Here is a 14,460-nt window from a genome sequence, read left to right on the forward strand (position 1 = left end):
ACACCGCCTGTTGTACTAAACGGTTCAGCGATTTAAGGGAAATGTGACTGAGTTAAAACACGCGAATTGGAGTAAAGAGAGACTGATTTATTCATACCTTTATAGTCCAAAGAGCACCTTCAGGGAAAATAACGCGGTGATAAATTGAATGAAGACGCGTAATGCCAGAGCCTTTATGTAAACAGTTCCCGTGCTGCGTTCGTCCAATCAGTGACACGCCACGGATACAGCAAATAAGATCGTTATAACCAAAGTCCTTTTAGGCATATCCCTTTATATAAATTGTCTCTGGTTATAACCCCGCGTTTAGGAATGTCCAGTGTGAAACGTCAGGATTAATTGTTAACCCCGGGTAAAGTATGAACAAGTGTGAAACGTAGAAACACCCCGTCAACTATTTCAAGTGTGAAAAGCCCTAGTATTTCTCAGAGGGCACTGACGGTGCAGAGTAAATGTTTTACATTCAAATATTTAATTTATACTGTCTTTACATGAATCTGTTGTCTGTGCAAAAGAAAAAAACAGGACATGAAAATAAATAGATTTAAAGAACGTTTTGAGTTTGTTTATTTTTCTAAAACGTTTCCTGAAATTTCAAACAAAAGATTATAATCATATTTGATCTATACAACAATGAACAAAAACTTTCTCAACAAAAAAAAGCCATTTTACACATAAAATTAGTTTTCCAGTCCCCTAAAATGACAACTCAAATAAGAACACACTGATATCAGTCCCAGCACGTCATCTGACTTTTTTTTTTGGCATGATTGATTTTGTTGTTGTTAGGCGAGTCCTCTCATTGAGTGCTGTCGGGCTGGCAGATGTCCGCTGTCCTGTAGAGTTTAGAGCAGATCATTTCCACCCTGCCTTCTCCAAGCAGACACAGATCAACAATACACACCACACGCTCTGACTCCAGCATAGGGGCAGAACTCATCAACGACTCTGCAGAAAAAAAAACATGCACTGTGACTCACAGGTTATTCAGCAGAGATGGAGGATGTGAACAGAACAGAGTGGTAAAACACACACACACACCTGGTGCGGGAAAGCTGCCGTCTGGCTGAACACACAAACGTCCTGATGAAATGCAGGACAGCAGTGAGTTGTCATGCTGAGTGTGTGGCACTCCAGCAGCTCTGGGGTCATCAGATGAGATGACGGGCACAAACAGAACATCTACTGCAGCCGTTTGATTCAGCCCTAAGAGGAGAAGAGAAGTTCAGTTATTACCTGAAGCTCCATTCCACAACATAGTGAGCTGCAAGTGCTGCTCTCACCCAGAATCGTGAGCATGAAGTAACCGGGGCAGGCCACAGGTGTGTGCGTGTGCGTCTGTGAGGTCAGATCGGGGTTCCATCTCGCTGGGCTCAGGTTCAGGTCATGTAGTAGAACTTCTCTGTCGTCAAAGTGGAATTTTTCAGGAATGCTTTCCTGATCGAGTCTGCCACTGCAAACGTGATCTGCCACTTGCTGTTTGACTAACGGCCAGACTCTGCTCTCCCATAATGCAATGGGGTGGCTAGCAGCTTGCTGTACATCTGGGACTTGCGATGTCTGGTCAGTCTCTTTAGAAATAACAACACAATATTTGATATTACAATACCGTTTAGAAGTTTGATGTTTTTGAAAGAAGTCTCTTATGCTCACCAAGCCTACATTTATTTAATCAAAATACAGGTCAAACAGAAATAATGTGAAATATTATTAAAATGTAAAATAACTTTTCTGTTTTCTGCTAAACTGTAATATATTCCTGTGATGGCAAATCAAAGCCATTACTTTAGTCTTCAGTGTCACATGATCCTTCAGAAATCATTCTAATATGCTGTTTTGGTGCTCAAGAAACATTTCTTATTATTAACAATGTTGAAAACAGTCGTGCTGCTGAATACCTTTTCAGAAACAGTGATACATTTTTAAAGATTTTTTAACATTATAAATGTCTTAACTGTCAATTTTGATCAATTGAATGCATCCTTGCTGAATAAAATGATTGCTTTACGGACCCCAAACTTTTAAACAGAAGTTAATGTATATTTTATCATTACAAATTACTCCAGACATTTAACACATTCAGTTATGTATTATATTATACATGTGTCAGTGATGTTCAGAAGGTGCGACACCTTTTCCTACAGACTGTCTAAATGATATGTGATCGTCTTCACCCTCAGATTCGTCTGACTCCAACTCCCCTTCGTCCTGTTGTTGTTCTTCTTCTTCCTCTTCATGAGAGGTAAAGGCCACCTGCATACCTGCACTGTACCTCAATGGAGAAAAAACAAACATTATTCATATTGTGCACTTACAACGGGAGTCAATAGGGCAAGGCACTCAAATGAAATAAATGCTAAATATACACCGTTTTCAACTGTGGTCGTAATAAAAAAAAGGTACATTTTCAGATTAAAATATATGATACTTAACTAGACAAAAAAAAAATGCATATAGATATTTTGTTATCAGTATGCTTAACCGAAGAGTGATTTGTTTTATTTATGGGCTTTAACATTCTTTACTTAAAAAATAAACATGTAGATGTAAAATTGAATAACAAATTCTTGCGAAATAATTAATTAATTCAAGTGAGACAGTGTAATGTGCTTAGATTACCTGTTGGACTGCATTTTGGATCTGGTAAAATACTGACAATGCACTCTAAACAAAGAGGGGAAAAAATAATTGGTGACATACTAATGAAATTAAAAACTTTTCATGTGAAGTAATTACACTAATTAAGCAATATTTGTTCATCCTTGTTGCCACACCTGCCACTGGCTAGTAAACCAGCCATGAATGTCTTACCTGCCAAGAAACAGCTTTTTGCATTCATTTTTATTGACATTTGTCTTTAGACTCTTCCTTAAACATTTACACCGCTGATCAAAAGTTTGGGGTGATTTATAATGTTACAAAAGATGTCTATTTCAAATAGATGCAGTTCTTTTCATCACATAATCCTGACAAAAATGCATCATGGTTTCCACAAAAATATTAAGCAACACAACTGTTTTCAACATTGGTAATAATAAGAAATGCAAAACAGCAAATCAGCATATTCAGATGATTTCTGAAGGATCATGTGACACTGAAGACTGAAGTAATGATGCTGAAAAATCAGCTTTGCTATCACAGGAATATATTACATTTTGTAATATTTTAAAATAGAAAACAGTTATTTTCATTTTAAATCAAATTTCACAATATTACTGGTATTTATGATCTAATAAATGCAGTCTTGGTGAGCATAAAAGACTTCTTTCAACAAAAAATAATAATAATAATAATCATCTCACTGACCCCAAACCTTTGAACAGTAGTGTATAATGAACAATATCATGGATCTGATTCACTTTGGCAACTTGTACTGGTTAAGAAAGCTTTACCTAGAGCCTGTCTGCACTCTCCTGCGTTTGGGTGAGACTGTAATATCCGAATCAGGTGAGGTTGAATCCGTTTCTCTCTGTGACAGAGTCATCTCACCCTTTGTGTTGCTGACCCCTCGTACTGAGACACCCTCCTCCTTTAAAGACATCACCAATGATGTTATTATTTTTGTCAGCACATTTAGATTCTTTCTAAAAAAAATGTAAAGGGAGATAACAGACTGTCCTCATGGTGGCTGCAGCTGACTGGCTGTTTTCATCTTGATTCAGAAGTACAGACCTGTTGTTGTTGACTGTGTGGCGGCTCAGGCGGTGGTGGCCAGATGTGGAACTGCACAGCAGCCACGTGACCCTGTATAGCTACTCTCCTGTGCTCCCTGTACTGCAGACTCTCCAGCTCCCCCTTCAGCTCAGCCACTGCTGTTATAGAAAACTCATCTACAACACACAGGATTAAACATGTGTTTAAACATGTGACCCCACTGATTTCCATAGTAATTTTTTTCCCATACTATGGAAGTCAATGTTGCCCATCGACTGTGTGGTTACCAGTATTCTTCAAAATATCTTCCTTTGTGTTCAGCAGAAGAAAGAAATCCATACAGTTTTGGAACTTGAGGGTGAGTAAATGATGACAGAATTTTCATTTATCCCTTTAAAAGTGCAGCGTACCAAAGACAGTCTCAAAAAAGCGATTTGAAACCGCCCCCGTTATGTAACCATCCCGTCAACATGCGGGGCTTTTCTCCACTGACTTTCTTTGATGTTCAAAGCGTTTCTAAGGATGTTGATTTTTAGAAGGCAGCTTGTCTGACTCTGAGATGGCGAACGGGAACATGGTTTGTGTAACATTAGCAACACATTATTAACTGTTTGATAAAGTCAAGCAAAAGGCTAATCATATCAATTACCGTTATGTGTCCGACGTTGTAGAGAGCGATACATAAAACGCATTACCATTCTTTCTGATACATCAACTTATACGAGCCTGTATAATTCACTCTTATACTACTACTTCAGAATCAGTTTCTGGTTCAAACATTCATGGCTGAATTAAACCAGTAATTCCACTTGCCATTATGAAGGATTTACTAGAGTAAAGTTGAGCGAGTGGATCAGGTTTTTTGAGCTTGTGTGAGTGAGTGGAGGCGGGGCTAATTTGCATATTCATGGTTGCGCGTATACTAAATGAAGCAAAGGGGATAGAGTAACATTCAAGCTATTTTAAGGCATGAAGAAATTATTTTCAGAAGAAAAAACGAATATGTCAAAAATATGTCATTTTGATGAGTTGTAAAGGGGTGGTATAATGCCCCTTTTTACAATATGATAAATAAGTCTCTGTTGTCCCCAGAGTGTGTTAGCTCAAAATACCCACAGATAAAAAATTTTACAGCATGTTAAAATTGTCCCTTTTTGAGGGTCAGTAAAAACGCGTCGTTTCGTGTGTCCCTTTAAATGCAAATGAGCTGCTGCTCCCGGCACAGAGTGCGTAGTGTGTCTGTTAGCAGCTCCGATTACCTCACGCAGACAAGCGTTATGTTTAAACTGGAGTCGGACAATGATGGAGCGACTCAAGAAGACGTGAAAACATGTAAGATGCAAAAGGACGTTTCTGAATGGTTCGTTGATGAATTTATGTTGCTGATGTGGAGTTAACTATCTTCAATTCATATTCTGTCATGATAATCTATAAAATCGCTTGTTAAAATATCAGTTCCCACACTGTTGTAAGATGCCTACAGAGTGACATGCTATTGCATTTGTGTTACGTACTGTATTGCATGTGAAAAGACGGATGCGACAGCTTGAGCAGACTCCCAAATGTGCTCTACTACAACAACCCTTCCTCTTCTCAACATGGACTGCGTGTTCCCAGGGGCGGGGTTTATGTAAATTTTAGGGTTAGTGATGTTTGTAACTTTTAGTGAGCATTGTAACTTTGCAGATGTTGTTTATGCTCAAACAGCAACATTACACACTAACTAAAGTTAGAAAAGTGAAATCATAATCAACCACCCCTTTAAGGGATCAAATTATTGACTGCAGGGGATCTTTAAAGGTGGCATAGGTGATTCTCTGCAGAATTTTTAGTTATCCTGGTTGAAAGTCTCCTCATATCCTGATAGCAATCACTCTGTTAAGCGGTCTAAATGTATTTTTATAAATATATGTCATCTGTGGAAGGTGTAGGACCATAGAATGTTCGTTCAATCGTTGCGTTCGGTCCGAATGGTCCTATAGCGTGTGTACCCTGTCGGTCAATATGTGTTTGCATTGTTCACGCAGACGACGAGTCATTAGTGCGTTCACGTACGCTGTGCAGACGGAGCGAGAATGGCAGGCAAGCAGCAACAACAACCAGACTCTCATCGTGGAACACCTGGCATGCAAGAAATATGACACACTGACAAGTTTTGCTAGCTAAACAAACCGAAAACATGCTGCATCTAATTCAGTTTTTAAGAATTTGTTTACGTTTGGTATTATAGTACTGTTACTAACTGTATTATAAAGTTTTCTCACCGGTGAATAACACATGATGTATTGCAGTAACGTTGTCTCTGGTCTTCTTGGCTGTGCGTGTTCATGCTTTCAGGAGGCGTGGCTTTGAACAGCGATTTGAAAGGAGGGTGGGACGTACGCTTTTAGTGCTATCATGCTAAAGTTAGCATTTTCCCAGATGCCCGACAGCACCTTTAATATTAAAATATTGTCTCAAGTCTTCTGAACATTGGAAATAAAATAACATGACTTTGTGCAATGGTCTTATTCGCATTACTGTCTAAATTTCAAGTCAGCATGAAACTGAATTTATTTCTTCCCTATTGTTAAGTATATAAGAGTGAAATGTAGGGCTGGACTTGATTTTGTCCATTGAGAATTGATTGGATCATTGTGGTTTGTTATTGCTGTGATCTCATGTGAGATCCCCTCGCTCAGTAAACACATTATCAGAGAAGTCTTGATTAAAGATTATGAGGCACATAGATTTAAATAAATATAATAATGTAAACAGATAAATCATGTATAATAAATACTGCAATATTCCATAAAAAACCATGGAATGATTTCATGTGGACTTGAAATTCTTACTGGTCATGTTGCTATTGGTGGTGGTTGGTGTGAAGGTGGGTGGGGCAGGAGGGTAGCGGTAATGTCCTCCAACTGCAGTCCTCCGCAGCATGACACTGTCCTTCAGTGTCTTGGTCCATTGGATGAACGCTTTAACTTTTGGCTCATTGACATAGGGCTGCTTTTTATGGCAGCCTGTTAATGCAAAAAAACAGACATATAAACAGTTGAGCTGATTGTGGTTATCTGTGACCTCATTGTAGCTGAAATTTACCCGTGATGAAGAGCTGTGTTTCTGTGCTACTGGTCAGATACACAGAACAGCCTGTCTGACACACCCTCATCTGAGTGCACACCAGGTACGTCACTGAGAGAGAGAGAGAGAGAGCGAGAATCAAATCAGGTCATTCAGCATTAGAGAAATACAATGCTTGTGGACATAAAGCCATGGGCGGGGTTTTTACTAGGACAGATGTTGTTGAAAATCTCTGGCTGGGATGAGGAGAAGATCTCCAGGATAAAGGGAGAGTCAGTTGTCCCATCCACTGCATGTACCCAGCGATACGCCCAAAACTTTTCAGGTCCTGACACACACACACAAACATGCTGATGTAACGATGGTTTGATTAAACAGTCAACCCTAAGTATGAATATTAATAATGAAGCTAGCATTAGCAAGCATATAAAGGAGCTGGGAGAGGAGGCTGAGAAAGCGAGCTACTGGCTGTGGCTCCGGAGGAAATACAATGGCTGGGGGCCAACAACACCCCTGTAAAGGCAGCTGCAGGGGGTGGCGGGGAGACGTCCCCTAAATGCCACTGCCCCCCCGCCGGGAGATGTACTGGTGTAGGGGGCGAAACATCAGTGAACGACGGCCTCCAGCTGACGAACCTGCAGTTTACCTAATGGCATCGGTGGAGGTGCGACAGGCCGTAAAGACAAAGCAGGAACAACATCTTACCTGAATAATGATCTTAACTGACAACCAGCTGTTCATTAATAGCCTATACCTGTCTTTTCCTTGCTCCTGATTCGCTCAACCCGGCCCACATAAGTCACTAGACCAATGACATCACAGGCTTGGTTACTGCTCATTGAGTCCACCTCTGACCTGATCACAGAGAGAGGGTTTGTTTAGTTAGGAGACTTTATTATCCACAATGTGGAAAAACATTGTTTGGCTTCATGACAAAAGAATGTGTATTGTAAATAAGACAAAAACAGTAACATTATAGGTATTAAAAATAAAAACCATAATGCAATAAAATAACCCTAACACATTAATAACTATGCTATTACTTAAATTAACTTTTCTTTTTAAAGAAGCCTCAAGGCTGCATTTATTTGATTAAAAACACAGTAAAACAGTAGTATTATTGTGAAATAATATTATTATTTTTAGTAATATATATATAATATATATATGCGTGTGGCATATCTAAAAATTTAATTAATTCCTGTGAGGGCAAACATGAATTTTCAGCAGCCATTAACCAAGTTTTTAGTCTCTAGTGCCACATGAGCCTTCAGAAATCATTCTAATATGCTGACTTGATGGTCAAGAAGCATTTGTATTATCATTGTTAAAAAATTTGTGCTGATTAATATTTTTGTGGAAACAATTAAACATTTTTTGATGAATAGAAAGTTCAAAAAAATTGGCAGTTGTTTAAAATATAAATATTTTGTAACATTACTTTACTGTAGCTTTTGATAAATGGAATGCATAATTCCTGAATAAAAAATCCCCAAACTTTTGAATGGCAGTGGTCATCTAATGTAAGAATGACATGTAAGAGTCCTGTTTCAAACCAATACACTGAAACCAAATGTTTAAAGCAACAAATTAATCAGTGTTCATTTTGACCACAAATTTTGATTTAGTTTTAGTCATAGTCTTTTGACTAAAATGTATTTTAGTTTTAATCATATTTTGGTCATCTGAATTGTTTTAGTCGTCTAAAACCTAATCGGTTTAGTTAAATTGTAATGCATCAATTAAGCATTTCTCTAAAATGTCCAAACTCATTAGCTACTGTGTATACTCCTGGAGAAAACTTCTAGGCCTATTAACCTGTTAACATGAATGATATTAAAGGTGCAATAGGTGATCAGGGAAATGCTAACTTTAGCCTGCTAGCATTGAACGAAGCGCTTGCATACACAAGTATGTGATTGTGAAATGACTCCAGTTCAGAAGTTGACCTGTTGATATAAAGGAAAGAATGCACAGAATTCGAATCTCACTGAATTATCTGCATAGGGCAAAGTCAGCGGTACATAGAACTGTACTGTCAAACCTGAAATGTAGATACTTGCCACTTGTTGTCGGTTCAGAAGGAAAGTTAGGTTGTTTGCCTGCAATTCTTGCTCTGTCTGCACAGTGTACGTGAACGCGCTGATGATGTATGATGTCTGCGTGAACAACACGCAGTGGTATGCAAACACACGTTGACTGACAGGGAACACATGGAATCATTTCATTCGGACCGAACAAACATTTTATGGTCCTACGCCTTCCACAGATGAGATATATATATATATATATATATATATATATATATATATATATATTTATTATTTTATTTTTTTAATACATGGTATGAAATTCACTTTTTCACTCACCGGCTACTAAATGTTTAAGTTACCGGGCATTCAAAACTTCTACTAGCCAAAAAAAAAGAAAAAAAAAGAAAGAAAAAGAAATAGGCTAAATCAGATGAACTACGTCACAGCTTTTATTTATATATATATATATATATATATATATATATATATATATATATATATATATATATATATATATATATATATATATAGGAAGACATATAAGCTGTGACGTAGTTAATCTGGGTTATGTCTTTTTTTCTTTATATAGATACATATTATAAAATTTGGATTTCATACATTCATTTCTTATTCAAACAAAATCTCCAAACAACAAAATCTCTTTCATCCTCATTCTTTTCACCAAAATGTATTTTAGGTGGACAGATCAATACAGTACAAAGAACAAAAAAAACAAAAAAATTTAGGACATTGGAAAATAACTATGTCTTTTCTGTTAATCAAATGCTTTTTAATCTCCGCTATTGCTTTAATGCAAATGAACAAGCACGCCGTTATTTGTTGCGTAGTGACAGGCATGTTCAAGTAAGCCAGATATGCGCAGATTCCGCTGTATTTAAAATATCATGATGACTCACGAGTGGAGTATTTGTGCTAAATTGGCACAGATTTGGCTACACGAAGTTCCCCAGCAAAGTGAGCAAACATAGTAAGTAACATACCAAATTGGCTAGTGATTTGCCAGTGTTACCCGCCATAGCTGATTTTTACGGGTGCTAATTTCAAACCCTGCTTATATATATATATATACACACGCATTTAGACCGTTTATTAAAGTTATTGCTATCAGGATATGAGACTTTCAACCTGCATAACATAAAATGTTTCTGTAAAGAATCACCTATTGCCCCTTTAAGGTTTGAACATGCAATACAGACAAATTTCACTGCTGTGACATAACGTCTTTATTTGTCTTAAAATTAAATAAAGCATGGTCTCTTCAATTAATGATATATGCATTCTTTATAACAACTTGCATACAATTCTTTCAATTTTCACTCTTTCAAGCAGATATATTTGTAAAAATTAAATATAGATGAATCTATATTAAAGCTATTAAAATTATTCCGTCAAGTGCATTGAGTGATTTTCTCTTTTTCTTTTGTTTTATTACATTAATGATGACGGACAGCAGCAGGTTTAGGCCAAATGCACGGATCCAATACACTGATACACATCCAATATTCTACCAAATGTTTATGTTCACTTAAGACATAACCGACTGCGTTTACGTGAATACTTGGCAAAACTGACATTTTGACAATTTTGTGTGTATTTGTCCATTCAAGCACGAAAAGACGCAAGACAGCTCAATTCAGCTGCCTGAGAGGAGGCTTTCTGTGTGAGCACAGAAAAACGGACTGAACTGAGCTCTCTTTTGCAATCGTCATGCTTTTTTTTTTAGATTCACCATATGTCTGCTCTTCTCTTTCTCCTAGACGTTCATATTTTTGAATGTTTTATGACACATGCAAGTGTATGCCAACTTGTGTCCCGCCGGGTAGATCAGCACGTTACAATTCAAAAGTGCACATCATCTACCAAGCAGGACATCAGTTCTGACTGGATCTCTTCCCAAATCGTCCCTGCCTAACATTTTCATCTCATTTTTATTAGTTGACGAAAATGTCAAAAGATTTTTGTCTTAGTTTTTGTCATTCAAAACTGGTTTTTATTTAGTTATAGTCTCGGTTTCATCAGTGAAAAAATGTTGTTGACGAAAATGATTATTCATCATTGAAATTAACAAATGAAAATGTTTGTGAGTGAGTATGTGTACCTTGTGGCAAAGTTGTATGGGACATCAGGCAGACCCCACTGAGGCTGAACACTTTTTGGTGGAATCACCGTCACTACAGATGCAGGACTTCGAGGATTTAAGCAGATCTCTACAACACACAAAACAACCACAACCAAAGAGCTGAAATAATGTAACTTTTCCATGAAATGGTCCAATATTGAACCTGTATAATACAAACCCAAGCTGAAATACTTGCATAAGAAAGCTAGCTTTGGAAAAAGCTCTGGAGTTCATACCAATGGAGTGGAAAGTCATAAGAGAGAGTGTGTGGATCTGTGGTCTAGAGCGCTTCTGATAACTGTGTTTCAGCGAGTACTGCTGTAGATATAGAACTGAGCCAACTGTCAGTCGGTTGAACCACTCAGGACAAAGATCATTCCATACAACCATAGACATGACGCCACTCTGATCAGCCACCTCACAGTACACCTGAAAGAGTGAAAGAAAGAGGGAGGGAAAAAAGAGATGATGTTTGGCACCGCTGAAATAATCAATAGCTGCAGACAAAAAATTATGTGACCTACAGTATGACCTCAACTCACCTGAAATGGGAAGTCAATGTTTTGTCCTGGTTTTCCATAGTACCGGATCCTGGACCTGTGCAGAATTCGGACCAGTAGTGGGAGAGGGCGTCTGGAGCTGTGAAAGAATGCATCCAGATCCGCAAGAAGAGTGATTCTAGAGACTGAAAAACAGAAAGACACCAACATTGACCAGACTATTCCTATACTATTCCTAAATACTATAACTATTTCACTATTATAAATTGTGTGCAAAAGAAAAAATTTTGTACACAATTTTTGACATACAACTCCATTTGTCAAACTCAATAATCCAACACTTTTAAGCTATTATTATTTGAAAATAGTTTTAAGTCTCCATGAAAGCAAAAGTGACAATTCTTATATTTTAAATGGAATATTGCAGAATTTATTATAAATTATTTATCTGTGCACATAATCTTCTTAAATGTGTGTGCCCTCATAATCTTTAATAAAAATAACTTCCCCTCCAACTTGTAATGAAATTTCTTCTGAATATTCATATTCTCTCTGATGATGCGTTTACTGGCATGAGGGCGGGGCAACCTGTCACTCACAGATCACAGCAATAGCAAACCACAACTACTTAACAATCCATCAATTCCCGATGGACAAAATCAAGTCCCGCCCTACATTTTTCTTGTGCAAGAAGCCGTTTCACTCAGTTATACGTCACTCACAATAAGAAAGAAAAGACTATTGCAAATTTCGTTTCATGCTAATTTTAATATTACTATATTATTATTTTTTTTTTATATATTTATATACAAATATTTTATTTTTTGTATGGCACTTATACGTTTATTAATAATTACAAGCAAACGGTTTGGCCCTAAACTAACTAGGCTTTATAGGCGTATAAAGCCTACCTTTTATTTAAACCTTTAATATGAATGTAATGTTATGTATGAATATACATCATCTCTGTGTGTCTAATGTATAAATATGTAGCCTATGTATTTATCTATGTATGTATGTATGTATGTATGTATGTATGTATGTATGCATGTATGTATGTATGTATGCATGTATGTATGCATGCATGCATGTATATTATACACACACACTTGTATACTTTTTTTTTTTTTTCACTGCTGATCTCATACCATCAATAACCACGTCTGGAGGTGGGTTGTTCGGAACCCATACGCTCCCATAAGGATCATCGTTTATCCACAGTGGTAAATGATATTTTCTGCTCAGCTGCAGGGGTCCATCGGATCGGGTCACATAGTCCTGGCACCACTGCGGGATTTTCTCTACGTCTTTGATGGACAGAAATCTCTCAGGAAGCTCCACGACGCTGTGAATGCCGTCTATCCTCAGGTAACTGTGACTCAGTCTCGTCTCATCGTGAACCAACGACAGCAGTGACACCAAGACCCCCGCCCCGCAGCGCAGCGAGCCCGTCCGGACCCAGCGGGTCAGACTGTCCGCCAGCTGACACTTCATCCTCCATCGGCCGTCCGTGATCGTCAGGTCGTAGCTGTAGCTCTCACCGGAGGGATGTTGTAAGCCCAAGTACCGGTCCAGAGCGACGACAGCCAGGCACAGCGGGCTGGCGAGGGTCAGGGAGAGAGTGTGCGCGGACCGCAGCTGTTCAAACACAGCCTGAAGAGCAGAACCGGACCCGCTGTCACTGTGAGCCGCTGGACCTGCCATCTCTGAAACCTGAGACGGTTAGAACATCTAGACCCAAACGTCTACACGATCTGGCCCGAACCAGCATTTAATGAAGTTTAATACGTGTAACGTTATAAGTAACTTATATGAAAGCGACTGCAGGATATAGACTTGCTAAGCTTGCGTATCTGAACTTTACACCGTATTATTCTTTTTCATTTTGAAAAAATATAAGTTAATGCGATTTTATAGCATACACTGTCATTTATTGAAATCCGAAGTCAGCTCAATCCTCACGGAATGTAAACAAACTCCAAGCGCGCGGCGAGTTCGTGTTTCTTCTTCCCGAATCACGAGCAGCAGCAGAAGATTAAACACTGAAAGTAACCGCAGCGCCAACTACAGGCACGGAGGACACGACAGCGACACCGTCTACAACTTTGATCCCACTTTCATACAAGGCTAGTCCAGACCAAACTGCATGTTTGAGCTGTTTTAACGAAAGTAACGTGCACTGACATATCTTAAAATATTTTTTGGAGAATACCAGCAACACTTGTGACGTCAAGTGGTCAGAACAAACAAAAGATGGAGCTGAAAAAGTAATGCTGGTTTATTTTGCCAACGGCGCCGCACAGGGCTTAACTATCTTAAAATATGTCAGTGCAATCGTTTTGTCTCAAGAGGGCGAGGCACACCAGTAATGTGTTTTTTTTTTTTCTAAGGCACCTTTTTGAAAACTATACTTAAATGTCCTAATTAAACTAAAGTCTTATACTGGTTTAATAAGCTCTGTCTGTGAAACCAGGCCTCAGTTTAGTTTTGTGCTGCTTGTGATTCGGGAAGAAGAAACATGACCATAAGGATGTATGTTTTGAAATTGCATTACAATCGATTTTTAAAATGCAATATTGTTGGACAAGCACATTTTTTGTAAGAATACATTTTGCGATACAAATTAAGCAAGAGGTTTTGTTTATAATTATAGGTTTTTAAAAAAAAATAGTGTGGATTAAAAATAATGAAAGTCACTATAACACCCAAGCGGTTTCAGAATGTAAACTTTTTTATTATTAATTTCTTTTAAAACAATATTAACAATATGTTAAAGCTTGTTGTGATGGTATATGTACACAGAAGAATAAAAGGGGGAAAAACAAGCCATACGTCATTGACTGTGCAACATCAACTCGCTGAACTGACAAACAGAAAGCTTTACGTCCCCCAAAGTAAGACACTTCAATAATTAATCTGTTACAAAATACCTCTGTTTTACTTTCAAATCATACACTGTATATAAATTTATTTCAATCTATTTAACATCTTATAAAATAAACAACTATATTTCTTTCTAAACCTTTTTGTATGTCTTATATTACAATATCTTCCATGTATTTTC

The 14,460-nt window shown here is 37.8% G+C and overlaps 1 protein-coding gene across 4 annotated transcripts; it reads right to left on the minus strand.

The window, feature by feature from the left end:
• Nucleotides 1-540: 540 nt before the first annotated feature.
• Nucleotides 541-13,427, minus strand: radx (RPA1 related single stranded DNA binding protein). 4 transcript variants are annotated; one of them, XM_084414794.1, is made up of 15 exons: nucleotides 12,545-13,427; nucleotides 11,439-11,581; nucleotides 11,133-11,325; nucleotides 10,876-10,984; nucleotides 7,478-7,578; nucleotides 6,932-7,051; nucleotides 6,742-6,834; nucleotides 6,489-6,662; nucleotides 3,673-3,830; nucleotides 3,393-3,529; nucleotides 2,620-2,664; nucleotides 2,175-2,266; nucleotides 1,284-1,571; nucleotides 1,042-1,206; nucleotides 541-948 (listed from the first exon to the last, which is right to left on the minus strand). In XM_084414794.1, the coding sequence occupies exons 1-15, from the start codon at nucleotides 13,098-13,100 to the stop codon at nucleotides 800-802; spliced, it is 2,523 nt and encodes an 840-aa protein (XP_084270920.1). In that variant the 5' UTR covers nucleotides 13,101-13,427; the 3' UTR covers nucleotides 541-799. The 4 variants fall into 4 exon arrangements, with proteins under 4 accessions (XP_084270920.1, XP_084270918.1, XP_084270919.1 ...); XM_084414792.1 differs by having other exon boundaries at nucleotides 2,133-2,266; XM_084414793.1 differs by having other exon boundaries at nucleotides 2,175-2,272.
• Nucleotides 13,428-14,460: the final 1,033 nt, after the last annotated feature.

This window comes from Rutilus rutilus (assembly GCF_951802725.1).
Source record: "Rutilus rutilus genome assembly, chromosome: 7".
NCBI classification, from domain to species: Eukaryota; Metazoa; Chordata; class Actinopteri; order Cypriniformes; family Leuciscidae; genus Rutilus; species Rutilus rutilus.

Bases quoted from the DNA above. Each gene is read 5' to 3' on its own strand.
- radx (XM_084414791.1), bottom strand. From the start codon at position 13,100: ATGGCAGGTCCAGCGGCTCACAGTGACAGCGGGTCCGGTTCTGCTCTT. The intron at 11,326-11,438 runs GTGAGTTGAGGT...TCACTCTTTCAG, and splicing joins ACATTGACTTCCCATTTCAG to GTGTACTGTGAGGTGGCTGA. The intron at 2,273-2,619 runs GTAATCTAAGCA...TTCTCCATTGAG, and splicing joins TCCAAAATGCAGTCCAACAG to GTACAGTGCAGGTATGCAGG.